Source organism: Struthio camelus, chromosome 12, assembly GCF_040807025.1.
Source record: "Struthio camelus isolate bStrCam1 chromosome 12, bStrCam1.hap1, whole genome shotgun sequence".
NCBI classification, from domain to species: domain Eukaryota; kingdom Metazoa; phylum Chordata; class Aves; order Struthioniformes; family Struthionidae; genus Struthio; species Struthio camelus.
Window position 1 is genome coordinate 5468774 of NC_090953.1, and position 22815 is coordinate 5491588.

Consider the following 22815-nt stretch of genomic DNA (forward strand, 5'->3'; position numbering starts at 1 on the left):
TGGATTGTCCAGAAGCGATGCTTAGCTTGTGGTATGAAATGACCTGCATATTGCAAAGAGCAAATGACTGTGGCATCTTTTCCATAGGACTTGTTCTTGGTTGGGAGCATTTTTAATTTATTTGTGATAGGCTAAGTGTTCTGTTACTGTATCTGTACAGATATTTTTATGAGAATGTGAACTGTGTTGTAAGGGCTTACAGAGCATATAGTATGGGTGATTAACATCTTTGTGACACTAAATAAACATACCCTGTTGTGGCACCTTCTGTATGCTGTATATAATAATTTACAGTAACTGTTAGATGCCATGGAACGTTTATCACAAGACATTTGCCACAAATCACTGAGTAAAACTTGAATTGTTGAAGAAAATGGAGTTGGTTGTAGGAAAGATATCTAACTTAGATACTTGAATGGCTGCCGTTACTGCAGCATCTGCGTGCCTCCCAAGCGTTAATGTATTTATTTCCGTTAAGACTCTTAAGAGAGAGATAAATGCTTTGATTCCATTTTAAATATAGGGAACTGGGACGCACAGCTACTCAGGGTATGTAGGCATTGCAAAATGCAATTTAGTGTACTATCTCTGAGCTTGCTCAATTATCAGAGGTGACCTAGGCATGGTTGCATGGAATTTTTTGTTGGGGTAATTTACTATTCTCCTTCTAAGGTGGAAATGTGGCGAAAGTGACATGTAATCTGACATGTGTCATCAGTCTGAAATACTTCCAAAATTAAGGAAAAACTAATGTTAGAAGAACTGGTAGATCTGGTATTTAGTAGGCAAGCTCAAATTATACCTTTTACTGAAAGCGTTGTCTTTAATTTGGATTGTGACTAAGGGATGGATTTCAGCAATTTAGGTGAAGACTGAGGCAGAAGAAATACCAAGCTGGGCTTTGCTCTAATTTTTCCGCTGTACTCCCGAGTACAGAGTCCTGATGCACGCGTTTCGTTTGAATAGTTTCACACCAGTGTAGGCATGTTTGGCCAGCATGGCGTAGGAGGTAAAAATATAACCCAGACCTGAGTTGGGAAGAAATACGTGTTTGCCCAGCAAAAGGAAGCATTTCATAATCACACTTGCAGTATGTTTAGAGCCTCGTTCAATTCAGTGTTGTTCGGTACTATTTTTCTAAATGCCCATAGTGGTATAGAATCATATGCTTCACAAGCTCTCAGCTTCTTGCAGCACTCTGAATGTGTTTGTCTGACTGCAAGTGATCAAAGTAATGAGGTTTAGCAAGCTAGTGCTTACAGGGCGAGCCACGCGACTGAGCATGTATATACTCCAGTAATTGTGGGCTGAAATGTATTGGGCTCAGCCGTTTCACCTAGTCTTGCGATTGCAATGGGCTGGGGGCATGTACCTCGTGATCAACAAGGGTTCAGGTGATGTGTGTAACTTACTGAATGACAATAGCTTTATCTTTTTGATCAGGTGAACGTAACCTGATGTCTTGGAAAGAATAACAAGGCCTGGGAAAAGAGAGTGAACGTGTGTGCATTTGAAATAGTATTCCTCAGAGTTGATTATAAAATGAAAGTGAGAATGTGGGGAAGCATGAATGGGGAACTGCGAACCAGATGTTGACTTGAGAAATGATAACAAAAAGCAAAGTACATATGTTTGTGTGAAATCTGGAGAAATGTTTCTTCTCCAAGGAAGGCATCCGTATAGGTAAGGTTGCTCAAGTACTGTGATGTGACAGTTGCTATGTCAACTAGTGTTCTCCCCCCCACACATTTAAATTACTGAACAGCACAGTAAGTGCTCTATAAAAGTAGCTCCTTAGAACATGGTTATACATCCTCCTATTTTTCATCAAAGCTTTTTCAAACTTTTCTGACCTTTACTATGTGCATTGTATGTGCTTGGACTATGTGCCAAATCTCTGTGCAACTCCCACTGAAGTCAGCATTTGGCCCATTATTTCCCTTTTGTCTGACTCAGCTTCCTTTGTAGCTGCATGTTTCGTGGATGTGTAATGGAGCAGTGGCTGCTTGCACTTGAAAGCAGAGTGAAGGGATTGAGGGAACAGATTGCATCCATCACAAAAAGAGTATGAGACTCCTATGCGAGTAAATGCATAATATTTAATGAATTGGATCTGGGGCTATAAACAAGCATCTGCCCTTGCATGCAATACTTTCTTCGTTGTTAATCCAGTACACAGAGTGTAACACTTTTTGGCACATACTTTAGTAGTTTATTCAAAATATAAGTTAGCTAGGCAGAGTCTCCAGCCGGAAAGCCAGTGGAAGCTGGTGAAGGCTGAAGCAAAAAGGGAAACTAACCTGTGCACGTTTGAAACATTTGTATAACCTGAGGCTAAAACAGGTAAATGGTGACTCCTGTTAAAGCTGTTTCACTTGCTTGTGCGTAAATTTGTCTCTAGCTGGTAGATGGCTTTTAACTTTCTCGTGTTTGTCTGTAGTTGGATAGCTTAGAGAAGCATCCTGTTCTTTGCAACATACTTCCTATATTAAATGTGTTCTCTTTGTCTAAAAATGGGAAAGCAGACTGTCCTGTTTGAAGGTAGGAAATATATCGGTGTTCTTGAGCACTCCTGAAACTGTGGCCATGTCGGTTCTGTAGGTGGATGTCACCACTATACAGATAATAAAAGTTCTTTTTGCTGAAACGTTTGCTACTTGATGTGTCATTGGTCATAAAATATTGAATATCTGTCTTTATTTTAAAAACTAATCTAAACCTTTAAAAACTAATACCTTTTGAGCTTCCCCCATGCTAAAAACTTTTCTTTCTGACCAGTCCTTGGGAGTAATTTCAGTCTTACTGTTGCTACTTTGATCTTTCTCTTGTAAATCTAATGGCAGGCAATGAATTCTGTAGACAGACTTAAGGGAGTTGGTTTTTAGATACTTGCTTCTGCATGTGTGAAGATTTCAAGAAGGATGGGAAGAAGTGGAGCGCAAGTTCTGCATAGCACTTGTATAAGTGCAAGTATATTTATACCTAAATAATGTATAGGCTTACGATCAACTTTTGCTTCAGGGCAAAGCGTACCTTACATATCTGTGCACGTGTCTGCCCTTTGTGGATGGAAACATCTGTCCATGCATTTGAACTGCATTGAATATCTGTCCATGCAGAAGTTTTAGGATCTGCACTCTAAAGCTACAGTTACATAGGAATTCAATCATGTGGGCAGCCAAAAAAAGTTTGATGAACTGGATATGAAAACTTTGAGGCTTGAGATGCATGGGTGCAAATATGGGTATGTATGCATGTGTACAGCTGAAGGTTTCAAAGAAACTTCCGAAATGTAACCTTCAGTTAATTTTTAACTTCTAGGTAGTGCTCTCTGTCCCAAACGCCACTCAGTCATACTGTGGTACTATAAAGGTATCATGCAGGAAGCTGTTTATTCATATGGCACAGAAGTTGTCATACCAAAGTAACATCAATTCATGAGGAAAATTGCCTGCACTTGATGCTCCATTCAGGATTGAAAGTTGGATATCAAGGGACATGGAGATGAAATGGAAACATTATCAAGGGACATGGAGATGAAATGGAAACATTACCATTATTCTGTTTTCTCAGCGAATCAAGCTGAAGTCAGCTGGAGGCGGAAGAGGGTGAGCCTGCTTCTGTAAAGATGTAGAGCCAGATGAATATTTATCTGCAGTTGATGTGTTCCCCCCTCTCTCTCTTTTTGTAGTTTTGGCAGTTTATTTGAACCAGTCTTGGTGGCCTATTGAAGATGTAGTAAAGACAGCTGATCCTTCTAGAGATGGGCTAATTTCGGTAAGGATGCTATTTTAAACAACATTTGCCTTTACCCTGGAGCTAGAACAATCATATGTAGTTCTCTCCCTTAGCCCATGCTTTATAACCGGTGGGATCTGAGGTATGTGGCTCACCAAGTACTTTAAATGTCTCCCATTGCACAGTGGCATGCACGTTTACCCTCTGTAAACAATATTCAGTTTGGTTTATGATTCATCTGTGGGATTTATTCTGTGTAGTTTTACTTCACCCTCACTGCCAGGTAAAGAAATAATCAGATTAACAGAATTATTACATTAGTAATAACTCTTCACATTAGTGCTGCGTGACTGAGTGTCTGACGGGAGATGTTACCACCCTTTGAAACAATGTCTTATCTAGCTATTTACAGAAGCGTTTGCCTTGGACAGTATTTATATTGTGCTTATTTTATTGAACTGTTATTTAAGAGATTTTAAATCTGTAATTCTTTTTCAAAATAAATAATCTTAGTAGGATACAACTACTTTTTTCATGGGTGAATAATTTGAGAGATTCTGGTAGCCTTTAATTTAATTTGCTTTCAACTAAGAAATCAGTTACCTACTGTGTGTGGGCTTTATGTTGCCATGAGGCTATTAAGTCCGTCCTATTTCCTACCCAGCCCTCTGTGTCCGGTTTTGGTCCTTCATGATTCTTTTCATTTGTCATCTTTCCCTAATAGCTGTCATACATCAGGTTTGAAATCCTTTCTTCACTGAACTAAATAGGCTTTCTGGGTGTAACTGAACTGGACGGATTTTGAGCTAGAAATCCTTGCAAGATAGAACTTGGGGCAGAAACACGGGCTTTCAGCCAATTTTCAAGCATCTGCTGTATCTACAGAGGATGAAAAAATATCAGAAAACAGAAAACTTGCCCTTTCTCGCTTATCGCTAAGAGTAAAGTCGTCGTCATTTGTGGAAACTCTCGTTTTCTTTTTCTACATTCCTGAAAAGGTTGTTGGCCTCACGTTTTTGTCTTGCTGACCAGTATTATCTTCTTGTTCCTTTGCATTTCTCCACCTCTCTGTCCTGTTGGTTATCTAAAAAGAAGCACTGTGTAAAAGCCAATTGTTCCTGCTGTTATGCATAGATTCTAAGCCGTGTGGGACAGAGATTGTTTTTAATCTCTCTTTTGTATAGTCTCTAGTTCAGTAAGGTCCTGCCCATAGCTAAGGTTCTTTGATGCTATAGCAAGACAGACAGAAGTGAAGTGGTGGTCAGCATAGCACAGTGAATCCTCTCTGTATTTCTGTTTTGGGTCAGGTTAGATTGACTTGATCCTATTTCCAACTCTATCACTCACTGACACTTCTTTTCCTGGTGCTTAATAGTCTTCTCTGTGACAACAGGAAATCTGGCAGGCTTTATAAATTATTAGTAGATTATGCTACACCCTCTGGATGAAGGATGGAATAGTAGAAAAAATATTTTTATTATTCTATCTGGACCAATTCACGAGGTATTTTTCCCCAAGTTGCATGTACATGTTCCCTGACCACCTCCTTCCCAGCCACTTTAATTTTGAGGTCTTTCATGAAAGGCAAAATACTGTTCTTTGTTTTATTTGTCTTTGGTCTGTTTTTGTTTGTTCTCTAAGGTCCAGACATTTGGAGAAAGGATTGTCCTCTTTGTTCTGAACTACATTATTTTTGGAATGCTGGAAGGGAGTTCAGCTAATGATGCATTCTTTCTACCTCACTCTGCCACTGAGTGTGCCAAAATACTCTGGAGAGATGGTGAGGCTGTTGCCTTTTATACAGTCAAGATGAAAGGTAAGGTCGTTTAGAGACACCCTTCCATTGGCTCCTGATAGCTAGAAAGGTAATGCTTTTGTTTGTCTTTCAGCACAAATAATCCTGGCTCTTATTTACATTTTTATATGGAATCCCTCTCAGAATGATTCTGGGGAACAAACCTTCCCAGAATTTGGAAGCCATCCATATTACTTTCATTTAAACATGATGTCTCCAAATTCTATTCTCAGTTTCACTGAGTGATCTGAGGTACTGCTTTATTCAAATAAAATGTGTTTTAATGCAGCCAAGTAAAAGGTCATACATCTAGGAACAAAGAATGCAGAGCCCGCTGGCAGAATGGAGGACTCTATCCTGGAAAGAATAATATGTGAGAAAAGGTGTACAGTTCACAGTGCAAAAACAGTGTATCAGGAGTGTCCGGTGTCAAGAAATGGTAATATCATTGGATATGTAAGGAGCAGTTGCTGGGTTATGCGGAGGAAGGTGTATATCCTAGATCATTCCTGGAATGCTTTATCTAGTTGTGGTACTCCCATTTTAGAAGGTTGATGATGATCAATTGATTTCATCATTAACTGATTAACTGGCGTAGAAAAGAATCGAAATGTATTTGATGCTTTAGGGATGCTTGCCAACATAAGCTTTAGTGAAGGGTTTTTTTTTTTTTTTTTAAACTGAGAGTTTACATTAATGCAGCTATATTGCTATTAGCCCGTCCAGAGTGGAAAACACTTCATTAGAATAACTGCAGATTTGCAATTGAGTACATAGGTTTATTCAGGAGCTGGTTACCTATCTGTGTTTAGGATTCACAGGTGTCATGCCAAACACCCTCAGCTTAAACGTAGAGAAGTTGGTATCTTTGGAGGTAAATGTGTTGCTAAAGCCAACATTCAGAAACCATCTGTCATAAAAGAGGAGGAGGAGAAACAGGTTGAGAGCTGTGTAGATGTGGATTGCTTTAGGTTCCTGAGGACGGTTTCAAGTTGCCATCCCTAGTAGAGTCTTAAAGGGCCACAGCACAAAGAGATGTTTTGCTTTTCTGCTGCCTTGGGATGCATAAGCTATTCACACGGAGGTGTAGCTTGTACTGTGCAATCCACTGTGTTGGAGTACAAACTGTGTTGGTACAGTGCTACTTTACAATCAGTGATGAATCACATCTTAGCCTATTAATAAAGAATCTTGTCTACATCTGTGAATATGCTGATGAGCTCTTTTATAATTGGCAAGCACGTCTATTACCATTGTACATTTTCCGTTAAGTCCATAAATATTTCTGAGGAAAGATTTTGGAGATAAATGCTTGTATGGGCTGTAATGATTCATACTTCAGTAAAATAAATTTGCACAGTAGTCTGTTACGGGTGGAGTATTAGCCAAGCTGAAACTGTTTCTGAGTACATTGAGAGTCACAGTTTGGTTTTAAACCAGGTCCACATAAAATACAGATTCTTTGAGTCTAGCTTTGTCAGCATCTGTCTTTTGTTGCCAGTGCTTTTTTCTCTGGGCAGCTATATTTGTTAGTTTTTGGCTTGTGTCACAAAATACTGCAGACATTTGCCAAAGCCTTTTTGGGAAGCTTGAAACTGATTATTTTTGCCTCTTTTTGGTGTACGTATTTAGAAAATAATTCCTTTCTGAGGTTCTGTGATCGCAATTTCTTACAACCATGCTCTGGCTGATCCTATTCTCCGTGCATTCTGTAACATGCACGGATTCACCAGGCCCAAAACAAGCTCGGCTAAATATCTTCCCTTATAAGTCATGTTTCACGAAGTTTGTTTAGATTGTTTTTTAAACTTTTCTCTTTTAGCCTAATGTAATTTTTTTCCTTTTACTGACCTGGTCAGAACACTTAGGAGGGGCAGCTTTAAAGTAGAGGACGTTATATGGTGCTGGATCTTATTATGGCTTCTGGTCCTAGGAAGAAATGATCTTCTTCTCTGCCCACCATGGGATCATGATTCTCTTTATTTCCGTGCTGTGCAATTACCTGGCCATTCTCCATGATTTTATTTTCTTCACTAGGTAGTTGAGACTCATGCTTATGTGGTATTCAACTATGTATGTTTCTCATCTGTGAATTTTCCATTATCCATAGTATGACCAAAAAACACGCTTCACTGGAGCCAAATAAGCCAGAACAGATCTGTGGAGCATGGCTATTTCAAACATGAGTCATCCAGGTGAATCATAGAAACAGGTGACCGAGGAGGAGAGAGTTTGTTCCGTCTTTGCTACAGGTTTATTTTGCCCTTATGCAAACCAAATTTTCACGTGGAATTCAGTGATTTCAGTTAACCAGCTTGGCAATGCTGTACAGTCTTTCCCATTTGCCAGTTCCTAAGTGGCCTGTGCAAAGTGAACTTGATAATGTTGTTCTTGTTCCACACATCTGTGCATCTTATGACCTTTCTTCACTGGGTCTCCTGTAGTAATCTTGGTAGAGAGGGACGGACGTTCCTGAGCACCTGCCTTGCTCAGAGACACAGTAACTGCAAGCCAAGTTTTTGGAGGCAGTTTGGCAACTTCTGACACTGGCCATCCTGCACCTGTTGTGTAGATAAACAGAAGGTTCAGTCTTCAGGGCTATCACCTTTCATGAGCATTAGACACCTTTATTAAAACAAAATTTATTCATGACTACACAGATCATCACCCTAACCTCTCTGGTATGTGCCTATTCCTATCCAATGGCAGGTACGCAGCATTTACCACTGGGTACAGTAAAGATTGATGAGACATACTAAGCCACTAATGAGGCTGATAAGATACTTTGTCACATGCCAAGATAAATGTCTCCAATTTTACCTATGTCAGCAGCTTCCATATTAGGCAGCTCTTCCATATGAGGAGTTCAGACCTCACTGAATGTAGCTACTTAAAGGTAAAAATGGAAAATGATAGTGTTTCCTGTCCTCTGAGACATGTTTGCTTTAACCTCTGCAGCTTTCTGCAGTTTTCTTTGCAGACAGCAACCTGCAACACTTCAAATATTTTGTGGAAAACAAAACTAAGACTTTTCAATAGATACTTTGGTTTTGAGATCTTTTTTATATATATATATATATATATATATATATATATATATATATTTTTAAGTATTCCTTTCAATTTTTTTTTCTCTTGCTATGCTTTAAACGTATGTTAAAACCTCAAAAAGAATGTGTTTTGTGTAGTGGATTAATGTCTACAATTATTGACAAGATTTTTTGTGCAGTGAGACCTTGTAATTCCATAAATTTTTTCTTCTTCTATGTACTAAGGTTTAGTAATCATTGAAGATGGATTTTTACTGCCTTCACATTAATGTGCAGTAGTCAGGAGATTGTAGAAGATTCATCGTTAAGATGAATCAGTAAGGATGCTGTAAGCCAGGAGTGTCTTAGTCCTTTTAAAAATAGAACAAAAAAGCCTTTTGATATACAGATAAAAGACCTCAGCTTTTCTACCCTTACGTATTACTGTTTCTGTTATGCATAGGAGCTACCAAGTCATGAATCAAGCTCTTTCGTGGTACAAAGAGCAAAAGAGTCAGAATGCCAAAGTCTGTCCCTTCTAAAGCTTCCTGTATTCTTTCTGTCAGCTATAGTAAAAGAGTGGAGAAAGACGGTATTTTCTGTGGCATGAGTTAAACCAGCCTTAACATAATGTGTACTGGGGCCCTCCGAGAAGGCTTTAAGATATAGAATTGAACCAGGAGTAAATGCATTTTTGGCTTCTCATTCATTCTTTGCAGATGTTCCCCAAATCACATTTGGGGAACATCTGACCACAAAAAAATCTAAGCTGAAGTAAAGTAGGCAGCAACACAGCCCTGACCCCCTGTCTGCTTTTCAGCTACGCCAGAGCTTTGTGAAAGCATACTTGATGGAGGTGGCTGCTGCTGCAGTGGAAAGTGGACGTATCTGGGGCTGTTGCTTGGGGAGGGACATATGCTGTCCATTCCCCCTTCCCATCCCTTGGTCCCAGTAACACCAGAAGCTACAAGCCTAATTTTGCAGTGCGCTTTGTTTGCTCTCAGTTTTACCCTTTTCTACGGACAAGAATAGCACAAGCCCAGCCCTATTGCCCTGTGAGATGCCTTGAGCCAGATCTGACTTTAGGAGGGAAGAGGCAAATTCTTTCGCTCACTGTATTTTTCTGTTAACAAAATGTAACACAACCTTGGGGTCTGTGTGTTGAAATGGAGTAGTTAACACTTACATAGATAACACGGAAGTGCTTCAGAAATAATAATACATGTTTTTTTAAGATGGTCTTTGGAAGTGGTTGCCCAAGTTGAAAACCATTAACACTGTTCTTCTTTACAAGCTTTTGCAGACTTCTTTTACTAATGTGGTGGCTTAGATGCTTTTCTCTAGAAATAGATCCCAAAAGAGATGATATACTTTTATTTTTCAACTGATTTACATGCATTTCTTCTTTAAAAAAAAAAAAAAAAAAAAAAAAAAGAAATCAGAATTGAAACTAACCTGACTGACAAGTAGCTAAAATCTTGTTGGATAATTGCTTTTTTTCTCCGACTGTTTTCTAACAATAATATTTTTAATATGCATTTGTGAAGCAGACTGAAGGTTCTGGCTGTAATAAACATTAAATGACTGCATACCAGTCAAGACATGAATTCATTTAATTTTATTGAAGCCAGAACCTTTGTTCCCCTTCCACATACAAACTCACACAATGGGTTGACCTTGGGTTCTATTCAGCAGAAGTATTCCCCACCCTTTACATAAGCACTTAGCCTGCAGAAGGCCTGTCCAAACATGTGTGTGCCAAGCCAACTTGTTCAGCAGGGAAACAGTCAGTATGCACGACCTTGTTTTGTTTGGGGCCTTTGGATGTGGGAACAGACTTGTTTTTTTTCTGGTTTGTGGCTGTTTGGGAATGCTAATGGCTGTCTGCTTTCCCGCCCTCGTAATATCTGTTTACCATTTTACTGGCTCATAAGTTGGTCATTTGGCACTTGTGACCTAACCAAACAGATCAAAGGCTTTCAAAGGGCAGACTGCATAAATACTTCCATCTCCATGGCCCATGCCCTGATTTTCCCTGTCTCCTCCCTCATCCCAAAACTTAGTCCATTTGCGTGTTTCAGCAGTGAAACAAACCTCTAAACAGAATGCACAAGAGCCTAGTGGTCAGCTCTGGGCCACCATTAGCTTGTGATAACCTCTTTGCTATTGGATGGGACCTAGAGGCAAAATGTCCTTTATTCCAAAGGTTGGTTGGTTTGTTTATTTTATTTCAAAAGACTCTTGGCTATGATTTTTCTAATATGTTTCCTGTGGACAAGGTGAAGAATGACTTCATGATTTCTTTATTTACAATGCCTTTAGACTTCGCAAGTCTTTGTCGTCTTCTCAGCACAAAATTAGGAGCACAGACATAAATCACTTAGCTCCTGATATTGCTGCACAAGTTTCATAAGGATTTATATGAGACAGACTATATGATATAGTAATAAACCTGTAAGGAACCATGCAGGAATTCTTAAAGCTATTGACTTCGTGAGGAAACACTTGTCCCTTTCTTAGAATGTATGGTGCAACACTGCTGGAATCTAACAATTCTGCTGGGTTAGTGGCTAATAATGGGACTGGGGATGTACTCATTTTCTTGGCTAATGAAAAAAGAATAACTACCCGTCACGTGTTACAAATATTAAAAGGTTATAAAACACCACCACAAACCACCCTTTTCCAACCATATGCTTGAACATGCATTAGAAGTTAAGCATGCACTTTGATTAAGCAGAGCTGGACTCGGCCTAGATGTGAATGCTTATATAGCTGCATACTCTGTGGTGCGGCTGTGGATGAGAGAGACGGATTCTTGCTAAGTGGAGAGCTACAGCCTTGAAAAATCAGTGTCTAGACTTAAATATATCCATGTATGTTTTGCTGAATTGATATGCCAGGAGAGAGAGAGATCAGTCAGACCCTGCAGCTATCAGCAAGAGGTACTAGATGCCATCTCAAGGAACAGAAATAGAACTCTATTTAAAATAGCTATGGGGATGTGTTAAAGAGAAAATAGGTCATAATAAAAGAAGCATTTTACTGAAATTTAGGAAAAGCCATTAAATAAAGAGATCTGTGAAACTTTGAAATAGGTCTTAGTGAAGTGATGAAAGTTTCATGACTTGACACACTGAAAAGTAGACTTGGTGGTACACCCGGTACCACCACGCTGGTAAGTGGTGTAAGAGAGAAACCCAAGGAAGTCTTGATGGGTCTTAACCAACAAAATAAGAAAATGTCATCTTTTCCTGGTATGAAGCCATGGCTATCCATTTCCATTCAAACTGTCATGTACCCAGATATAACAAACATAGAATCTTCATAGATATTTTTTAAATACCAGAGGGAAAAAAAAAAAAAAGTCAGCAAAAGGTTTCTGTGGTGACTTTTTCCTATATGTAGGTAGATGGCACGCTAATACTGATCATTCATTTTGGGGTTGAATTCTTTTGTTTTCAAATAGTTTGAGGTTCTATTTTTTGTGACGTTTTCCATTTTAAGAAAGTTATGCAAAGAATTGCTCATATACCTCCTACAGTTGGGCCCCAGGTTGTTTAGGGTGAACATTGGAAGTTTGGACCCTGAATATCTGTTCTTAATTAACTTTCTCTTGACTGCAATTTGAGTTTGCGATGCATGATTGCAAAATAAATCCCTCAGTGCTGGAACTAATTTTTTTGACAGTTTTAACTGAGAAATGGTTTAGTCTAATAGTTTGGAGTCTTACTCTTGAGTCTGTATTTTGTCCTTAAAAGAGCATGTAGACTCTTAGGTAATATCCCCATGATTTTAAGTGACTTGACTTAATGTGTTTATTAGCAAGGACTGTCCTTGAGTAAAAGCCCTGATTTAACATTGATAGTAGTTCAGGCAATGCACTCAAAGCGCATACGTACGTGATAAGTTACCATGTTTTAGCAGAAATGAATTGACTTACAAAGGAGCAGTTCTTTCTTAAAACACACCACTCAGTTGCTTATGTGCTTTATAGCACATGCCCTCAATTATTGTCTATATCCATCTTCCTCCAGAGGTGTGACTTTTGGATGCTGCAGTGTAAGTTTGAGCTTAGGCTGTTGTACTGAGTTTAGCTGTCAGTAGGATTCCACTGAGTGCTTTCCCCATTGTAGCTCTTCTTCAGAAAATTGCTACTTCCCTGCTGTGCATTGTGCACTTAGGGGCTGCCCAGCTTCTGCTGTGCGTTTTGAAGGAGGCAGGTGACAGACTTCCCTTCCTCTGGCACAGAGTCACCCAGAGGATATGCAGTCGGGGTCTACTTCCAGTTTTCGAGGGAGTAACCCCAACACTTACTTTTTATGTAGATCAATAAAGGTTTGAAGATGTCTCCTGGGCATGCATTGACAGATAACAGCAACTGAAAGACAAATATTCTTTTGTACAGTTGTTTATGGAATTCAGTGTATTAGGGGATCACATACTACTTGAACATGCAATACAAGAGTTGTGTAACTTTCTGACCCATAATTATGTAGGTAGATATGAAAGTGTAAACAACAGAGCCAGTCAAGAGTCATGCTTCACAGTATTATTGTACCATTTGAGGAGGCACAGCAGCAAGGTATGCAGAGGCTAAGAGACCCTCTTTTCTTTCCCTGCAGAATCACAGAATGGCCCAGGTTGGAAGGGACCTCTGGGGATCATCTAGTCCAACCCCCCTGCTCAAGCAGGGTCCTCTAGAGCATATTCCCCAGGATCGTTTCCAGGCAGGTTTTGAGTATCTCCAGGGAAGGAGACTCCACGGCCTCTCTGGGCAACCTGTTCCAGTGCTCAGTCACCCTCACAGTCAAGAAGTTTTTCCTCGTGTTCAGATGGAACTGCCTGTGTTTCAGTTTCTGCCCGTTGCCGCTTGTCCTGTCACTGGGCACCACAGAGAAGAGTCTGGCCCCATCCTCTCGACACCCTCCCTTCACATACTTGTACACATTGATGAGATCGCCTCTCAGTCTTCTCTTCTCCAGGCTGAACAGGCCCAGTTCTCGCAGCCTTTCTTCAGAGGAGAGATGCTCCAGTCCCCCTCATCATCTTGGTAGCCCTGAGCTGGACTCTCTCCAGGAGTGCCATGTCTCTCTTGGACTGGGGAGCCCAGAACTGGACACAGTACTCCAGGGGAGGCCTCAGCAGGGCTGAGGAGAGGGGCAGGATCACCTCCCTCGACCGGCTGGCAACACTCTGCCTCATGCACCCCAGGAGACCATTGGCCTTCTTGGCCACAAGGGCACACTGCTGGCTCGTGGTTAACTTGTTGTCCACCAGCACTCCCAGGTCCTTCTCGGCAGAGCTGCCTTCCAGCAGGTCAACCCCCAGCCTGTACTGGTGCCTGGGGTTATTCCTCCCCAAGTGCAGGACCCTGCACTTGCCTTTGTTGACCTTCAGGAGGTTCCTCTCCGCCCAGCTCTCCGGCCTGTCCAGGTCCCTCTGCATGGCAGCACAGCCCTCTGCTGTATCAGCCATTCCCCCCTAGTTTAGTGTCAATCAGCAAACTTGCTGAGGGTGCACTCTGTCCCTTCCTCCAGGTCATCGATGAATATACACTGAACAAGGCCGGACCCAGTACTGAGCCCTGGGGGACACCGCTAGCTACAGGCCTCCAACTAGACTCTGTGCCACTGGCCACAACCCTCTGAGCTCGGCCATCCAGCCAGTTCTCAATCCACCTCGCTGTCCGCTCATCTAACCCACGCTTCCTGAGTTTCCCTACGAGGATGTGATGGGAGACAGTGTCCAAAGCCTTGCTGAAGTCCAGGGAGACAACATCCACTGCTCTGCCCTCATCTACCCAGCCAGTCATTCCATCAGAGAAGGCTAAGAGATTGGTCCAGCATGATTTCCCTTTGGTAAATCCATGCTGACTGCTCCTGATCACCTTCTTGTCTTCCACATGCTTAGTGATCGATCACCTTCTTGTCCTCCACATGCTTAGACATGACCTCCAGGATGAGCTGTCCCATCACCTTTCCAGGGATGGAGGTGAGGCTGACAGGCCTGTAGTTTCCTGGCTCCTCCTTCTTGCCCTTTTTGAAGACTGGGGTGACGTTGGCTTTCTTCCAGTCCTCAGGCACCTCTCCTGATCTCCAGGACCTATCAAAGATGATGGAGAGTGGCCTAGCGATAACATCCGCTAGCTCCCTCAGCACTCGTGGGTGCATCCCATCGGGGCCCACGGATTTATGGATGTCAAGTTTGGACAAAAGATCTCTAACCTGATCCTCCTCCACCAAGGGAGAGTCTTCCTTTCTCCAGCCTTCCTCTCTTGTCTCCAGGGTCTGGAATTCCTGAGGACTGGCCTTAGCAGTGAAGACTGAAGCAAAGAAGGCATTCAGTAACTCTGCCTTCTCTGCATCCTTTGTCACAACCCCATTCAGCAGCGGGCCCACGTTTTCCCTAGTCTTCCTTTGCTATTGATGTATTTGAAGAAGCTCCTCTTGTTGTCCTTGACATCCCTTGCCAGATTGAATTCCAACTGGGCCTTAGCCTTCCTTGTCGCATCCCTGCACACTCTGACAAGGTCCCTGTATTCCTCCCAAGTGGCCTGTCCCCTTTTCCACATTCTGTATGCTTCCTTCTTCTGCTGGAGTTTTGTCAGGAGTTCCTGCTCATGCATGCAGGTCTCTTGCCCACTTTGCTGGACTTGTTGCTCAGAGGGATGCACCGGTCTTGAGCCTGGAAATACAGTCAGTATTAAATTGCTTGCTTAGTCAATATTGGGGTTTTCTCTGGAAGCCTTTGCCATTGTCCACTTGCATCAGGTAGTATGCACCTTCTGCGTGTTTAGATCATGCTCTGTTGTGTGGTTCTGTACGTTTCATAAAAAGAGTTTAAAGTGGGGTGATTTGCCAGGATAACCAAAAGCTAAAGGAATATATTGAGATTACTTTTCAGAATATTTATCCCTCTTTGACTGTAGCCCAATTATATATTTTCAGCTAACTTCCCTTCCTATATAGCTTGTGTACCTAGATAGTCTGAGTATGAAGAATCAAAGTCTGGAAACTACTGTGATGAGACCTGTCAACTACGTGTTAAGCATGTCCTCTTAGCTTAATGGCAGAAATCTTCCTCCTGGAAAGCATTTTATTTTTCATTTGGCATCACTACTATCAGTGCAAATACACTTCAGTTGGAGGTAGCCTTGTAGCCTGTAGAGAGGTATCAGAGCAGTATTTGTGGCTAGAATGACACGAGCCATACAGGGTTTTCTTAGTGCAGTAGTAACAATTTCATTTTCAAATTCATGTGTTTCTTGCTGTCTGCTTTCAGGGAGCCTTTGTGATGGTGCTACCAGTCAGTGTTATTTGCTGCCAGTTTTGGATACTATATTTGTCCAGAGAAAGTACAGAAGAAGTGGCCTAGGGATGAAAATGTTACATGATTTCTGTCAGTCTTTTGTGGCTGAGGATGCCTTGGGGATCAGCTGCCCTATTTCTGCTGCCATGTATCAAGGTAAATCATTTGATGTGGAAACATCAGGTAAGGGTCATGTATAATGTATACATTTCAATATAGTCTTGGTAGGATTTTCTTAACTGTATAAGAGTTATGTGCACTTATCGGAACTGAAAGATAATGTTGTTAGCATGCAGTTGGTTACTCTTGGGATATTTGGATTTCCTGGAATTTGGAAGGTAGGCCAATATTTATGTAAGACTATGAGAAACATAAAACTCATACTGCCTGTTTGGCATTTTGCGTTCTTATCTCACTGTCTCTAAGAAATAGAAAAATGTCATTGTACTAGACAGTGACTTAACAATTTTATTTGACACCAGAGGGAGAAGAATCATAAGATGTTGTCAAGCCTACACTATACACATAACGTGCTTGTAGATATTCCATTTGTAGGGAGTTGCATTTAACAAGCACTGTACCTGAGCTCTGCTCCTTCATCCAGTCTTGTCAGTACTTGTTTCTTTACCAAGTCATTGAGTGTCTTTGAACAGTCACCGTTTTTAAAAAATTGTTAAATAGCTATGTATCTTCCTCTGTGTTCTGATTGGAGTTTTGGCTTTGCTAGTAAAATATACAGAAAATATCCCTGATAATACTACTTATAAAACTGTATCCTTTAGAAAAACATTTTTCTGAACAAGTATGGTGTTCCATATCTGGTATAGAGATTTTGCAGTCATTTTTGGGGGTGTTTCTATTGACTTTTATGACTTTGCTGTCAGTTCCAACTAAGTATCAATAAAATTTTAACTGTGCCTATTCTTCCTCTCTCTTGGTCTGTATGTGCCATTGAATGTGTGCAAATGTGTCCCAGGAGTTCCTAAGGTACTCTAAGTTCAGAAAAGAATAGTATTGACACTATTCTTTTTCTCCACCCAAAAAAATCAATTTCTCTTGCGGCAGGCATCACATCGTTTAGAGATTGTGGATCAGAATGCTGTGTTGTTTATGTGTTAACGCTAGTGATATGTTACAAGGCGATGCTTTTCATCTCAGTTAAGTTCCGAGCCATATAACGAATAAATTTGACTTGTATCTTATGTTAATTAGGATTTCTAGGTACTACTTTTATAAAAATGCTAACGCTGTAAGTTAATTTTTGACTATATTGAAGTCTTTTTTTTTTTTTTAATATTTCGTTGGAAATACAGTCTCATTCTTGGAGAGAAGAATGCAACTTTTTACTCTAAATTGCTGCATTGAATGTGAGCAGCTTTCCCTAGCATTTTACTTAATGTGCTATCCATGCCTAAAAAGGAGTGAAAAATCCACTTAGCAAATATCTCTGTTTTGGTATATATGTTACTTTCAGTAGTTTTTACTGAAATGATTAATTTGGATGATATCCTTGGTAAAATTAGTGGCAATGATCTGCTCATTACTATAGGGCAAATGTTTGCATACCAGAATTGGAGTTTTCATTTTGACAATCCTTTGTTAAATTTAACTGAATGTTGAAGGTAAATGGCCCAAAATTCGTTCTGCACTATGATGGACTACAATGGAGAGAGGAAAGCATGAAGATAGTTTTGCTGATTAGAAATTGCTCTCTCAGTTCTTAAGTTGATAGAATGGTAGTTGAGGAAAGTTCAAAATCCCCATTAAATTTTTTGAGCAGTTCAGCCTCCTGTGACATACTTCTTCTTTTGACTCTTCAGACATCCTAGAAAACCTCTAAATAAGACAGTTTTCAGTTTGATAAGATAAACAACTAAAAATTTGATAGTTCATCCAAATTATACTAAAGTACAAAGCACACGGACTGTGTCAGGAGTCTGTGGGAGTATGGTTTCTAATGGAAGCTGTACATTTGACACAGGTAGCCCTGCTATTCCTCTGTCAGGTTTTTCTGTTTCCTGTTTTCACCACCAAAGAAGCAAATTACCCCGAGGAACAGAGCGCAAGGTAGAAGAAGTAGTAAATTGGATAGTAGTATTGGCCCAAGAGCAATCATCTGATACAAATTTTTTGTTTATGAATTAGAAATTAGAGTAGCGTCCTTAATCATTACAGCTGGAAGATGCTGAAACAGCTTTCATTTCAGAGTAGCAAGGGCAAAAAATGCACACTGCTGTTAATTTGGAACCTGATAAGGGCCTGGGGAGAATTCTGTGAAGCAGTGCCTGCAGAATTGATGGCTAGGTGACCCAGTAAGTCATTTCAAGTCCTGTATTTCTGCACTTGCAAGAAAGTGATCTAGATCGAAGCAGATGGACAGAATTCACTTGTGCCCATCGGGGCCATTCCACCTAGACTTTCCGTAAAAGTCCCAGCTAAAAGAGAAAAGGAAGCTCAGAAGAGAGAAAGGCGCTAATGAAAGTAGGTCTGAGAAAATTTCCGGGATAGACATACTTCTTCTTCCAGTGTACTTTTCACTCATTCATGCTTTTGCCCCTTGGTTTCTCCTGTTCAGTTTGCCAGAAATTCTTGCAGACTTATCCTGAGGAGCAGAAGCGACTGTGGGAGGTGGAAGCACCAGGAGACTGGAGCCAACGAGTGAATATCTGGTTAAAAATTCAGATGGAGTCAGCCTTTTCAGGAAGTGAGTTAAAATGAACAGTGTGAACTTGGCCATGTTAGTTATGTAAAGATAAGAATTAAAAATCAAAGCTTGGGTAGAATGATAGAATGGTGGTTTTTCTGTTTTTTGCACATGGAGAAACTACTGAGTGTGCAGTCCAATTCACTGGTCCTTTTCCAGGAAACAAGACCGTTCTTAGAAATTATGAGGTAATGAAATTGAGATGCAGAGTATCTGAGAGATACTGAACAAAGCAAAGTCTTGGCATAAAGTGGCTGTAAGTCCCATTGCAGTGTACTTACAGCAGAGTAGAAGTTAGCCCAAAAAATTCCTGTTGCACAACACCATGTCTGGGTTATAGAGAGAGTTTCTTTCTCTGAAATTATTACAAAGGAGAAATTTGTATGGCCAATGGGCAATGTGTTTAATTGCCTTCAATTTGCTGCCAATATCATTCTTGGATGGAAGCACAAACATTTCCATTATGGCTTTTGGAAGACTCAAAGTACTGTCCTACAGGGTAAGTCCTTGCTGGGAGCATTTTTGCCTCCTTCACAGCAGACAGCAACAGAGTAGGAAACCCTTTTGACAGTTCATATGGGGATCTTGTTGATGTAGTCTGTTCAGCTGGCCTTGGGATCCAGACAGGCCCCTCTGCTGCCTGTACGCAAGCTGTGATCAGCACTAGATTCCAAAAGAAGGGCACGCATTGTCTCTTTCTGGACGTGCAGCAAGGAGTGCTGCAGAGCAGATTGCTCCCATGCCTTCTCACATCTATCCTGCTTTGTACTGGCTTGAGGACCTTCAGCTGAGACATTGCATTTCGTCTTGTCTACAGAACCCCAGAGGAGAGTTAAGCCAGAATTTTGCCCCAAGCTGGGCTCCTCTGAAGCCGTTATGTTTATGTTCCCCCTGCTTTAAACCAACAAAAACTGATGTTGCTCTTTCCTTTAATCCGTCCTGCTCAATTAAGTTTTATTAATAGCAATTGCAGAGAACTATGATCAGATCAGCAAACAGAAAGCAGATCCTAGAGGGGAGTATACTTTCTTTTTTCATGCTCTTTTTTAGCATTGCAATCTCGTATAAACACAAACAAGCAGACAACAACAACCCAAAACCCAGGTAAATATGAACCCATCTAAGTGACTGTCATTAAAAAATACAAGTGAGGCCTCAGAACTGCCTTAGGCATTTCTTCAGGGAATTGAGATATTTCTGTTTACAGAAGGAGGAAGGAGAGAGCCCAGAAATTGGGGTCTCTCATGTATAGCCTGTGAACCTCAGTGTGATCTCCGTAATGGAACAGAGCAGAAGCATGTGAGGCTGCCACTAAAATATATAATGAAAAATCTGCTTTTTAAATGATATTCTCCACTCTGGTGCACACCTCATTGGGGATCACTTTCCTAGACACAGAATGTGCTGAGTAGGCTTTATTTTGTCTATCTTCAGAGGTAAATCAACTTACTGTAAAAACAGTGTTTAGAGAGTATAAGTGTGGAGTACAGGTACTATGTTTGTATTACATATGGAATCTACTTGTGTGCTTCTTGTGCTTGTATTATCCCAGTACTATGTATATTATGCACGCAGGGAATTATTAAAGGAGAGCACAGAACAGGTAACACCCCTTAAATGTAGGGGAGAGTTTCCCTGGTTTTGTTTGGTCCTGAAGAGAATGTTGTGCCTGCGTAGCTCCCTCTGATAGCTGGTGAGGGAATGACAGGAGAATTTTCCATGGCTTCGTGCTGTCTGATAACACTACAAAAAGCAGAAGCACTTTTGAGGGTGGGAGTCCTTTATCATTTGCTATCCAGCAGGATTCATCTTGCTGCTCACCATATAAGTAGAAAGAAGCTAGTGTTTCCAGAGTTGTGATATCGGTGCACAGGGAGGAAAATGATGTGGGATAGAATGGAACCTGCTGGAGTTGTACCCTTACATGTTCCATATGCGCACAGTCATTTGGTTCTTTGTGGGAGCACTTGGGAACATAAAGCTTTCTTCTTCCTTTCTGTGTTATGTTGAAAGCAAAACAGTGCAATTCAGCGTTGCTGGCTCCAATCTGGATCTATGGCAACAACCATGCAAATAAGCAAGTCTCCTTCTGCTCCCAGATCCCCAGCCACATGTGCAATGCTATGTTTTGAAACAAAGTTATTGAAAAAATACTGAACATTCTACGTACGTTACTTTGTTTCCAGAACTCAGGATTTAGTTCTGTTCATACTGTTGTAAGAATTTTACAAACATACCTACTCCAAAGAGGTTTCTGCAGTCCTGTGGTCAAAATTTTAAGTTTTGCAAGGTTATGTGGCTGCATCTAGTGGCAGTACAGATAAACTGCAACAATCTGTGCACATCCACAGATACAGAGACATATATCTACATATATCTCTCTATATGTGTGTACATATATCTATAGAAAGAAGGCTCTTTAGTGTGTCATCACACATCGCTGCTATTATTCACTCTGAATTAATTCTTGTTGTTTGAAAAATAGAGGGTTTTATTTACAGCAAGTAGTCCCAGTAGCAGAAACATAGTGACATTTTTCTCCTGGGGCTGGTTGGATGGATAGAAATCATTTAACGGGATTATGTGTTTGGATCCTAGTTGCTGACATTGAATTAAGCTGTTATAAAGTAGTTTAGTAATATGCATAAAGCATAGAAATGTGGAGCTAATGCGAAAAATAAGCAGACTGAGCAAGAATTAAAATCAGTGTCAAATGATTGCTTATAATCGTTTATGTGAATTGGTCAGAGTATCTGCATTTTCTGAAAGGGAGTAAGGGATATGTTTGTTTGGAGTGTTGAGGATGAGTGGACTATCTATTTAGCAGGACTTTCAGGCTAAGAAAGAACCAGAGGCTTTGTGTTTCTAGTGTATCTGTTCACCTCAGGCGGTAGGAAATAAGATTCTAAGATTTAAACGCTCTCTTGGAATAGGGCAGTAGCAGCATCTTGGCTATGCTAATAAGATCTCTACAGTTCAGTATTGTCTGGTCTTTCTTCTTCTCTTTCTCTTCAAATAGTAATCAAAATCAGATCGACATAGTGCTACTTGGTTGTTCACTGCAAGTTGTAGATAATTAGACCTCATTATTAATCATGAAGATTCTTCTGACACAGTCAGCAAAAAAGAAGGCTTACAAACTCTCAAATTTGTTCCATGATATTTTCATCTGTGAGGATGATGGAAGCTAGGAATATACAAATATAATCAAAAGCATTTTCTGAACAATTTATAGATGGGAAACGCTTATACAGAAATTGAAAGATAAATATTTAGATTGCATCTACAGAATATACCACTATATGGTAAGGTTAGTTGGTTGGTTTGGGAACACTTTAAAGGATGCAGCTTTAAAATGTTTAAGTGCCGCTTAGGAAGGTGCTAGAAAACGTATCTGTTGCATGATCAAACGGGTGCCATTGTCTTCTGTGGCAATGTCATCTATGCACCCTGATTTGGTTAACAAAACCAAAGCAAGAGGACTTGGAGATCTATAAAGGTAGCATCCAAGTGGGTATTTTTGGGGTGTTTTTAAATGAATTATTGTCATGGATGCAGACTAATATCTTAATTTTTTTCTGGGAAAAGCTGCTCACCTTATTTCTCCAGAGGATGAAGAGGGCTGTCAGGTTGAATATGCTCAAAACAGTAAGCCCGGACAATCGGATGCAGGCCAGATTAAGAAGGTACAGTGACTAATTTATCACTTTCTGTCCTGCTTTTTCATCATTGTGTTTTCCCTTTTTAGTAAAGTAGCAAGGTTTAGGTGTGAGGGACTGCCACAAACAACCATGGGTGCATTTTTACGGCTGGGCTACTGGTTTGTGTAGCTACTCAGTAGTAGTTTGAGAAACTAGATGATCCAGGACAGTTCTCATTAAATGTTTTGGCTTGATTCTTGCTGAGATAAAGGAGCTGTAACCAAGCTGGTGTACAGCACACTCCCAAGAATTACGTATGCAATGGCTTTCTGAACTGAACTGTGTTGTTTCCTGTGCTTACACAACAGCTTGAGTGTGACACCTTCTGGAATGAGGTAGCCAAGCTCTTTGCAGTCCTGATTGTTTTCTCCCGCTACTGTGCTGCAGATCTGACTGTTCTTAGTTTTTTGCACGATGGCAGACTACAACAGACTGAGACGTTTGAATGGACCCCTTCACCCTAAACTTAGTCAGGAGAACGTATACCCAAGGAGACGAATCACAATAATGAAGCTTTTCAAATAATAAAAGAAAAAG

At 40.5% G+C, this 22815-nt stretch overlaps 1 protein-coding gene across 1 annotated transcript in view; it reads left to right on the top strand.

The window, feature by feature from the left end:
• FAM169B (Protein) overlaps window positions 1-22815 on the top strand; it is a 43702-nt gene that overhangs the window by 19542 nt on the left and 1345 nt on the right. Inside the window, exons 4-8 of the mRNA XM_068959033.1 lie at window positions 3692-3777; window positions 5380-5554; window positions 15847-16029; window positions 18449-18577; window positions 22166-22263. Coding sequence (XP_068815134.1) covers window positions 3692-3777; window positions 5380-5554; window positions 15847-16029; window positions 18449-18577; window positions 22166-22263 — 671 coding nt within the window. The remainder of the gene's footprint in view (window positions 1-3691; window positions 3778-5379; window positions 5555-15846; window positions 16030-18448; window positions 18578-22165; window positions 22264-22815) is intronic.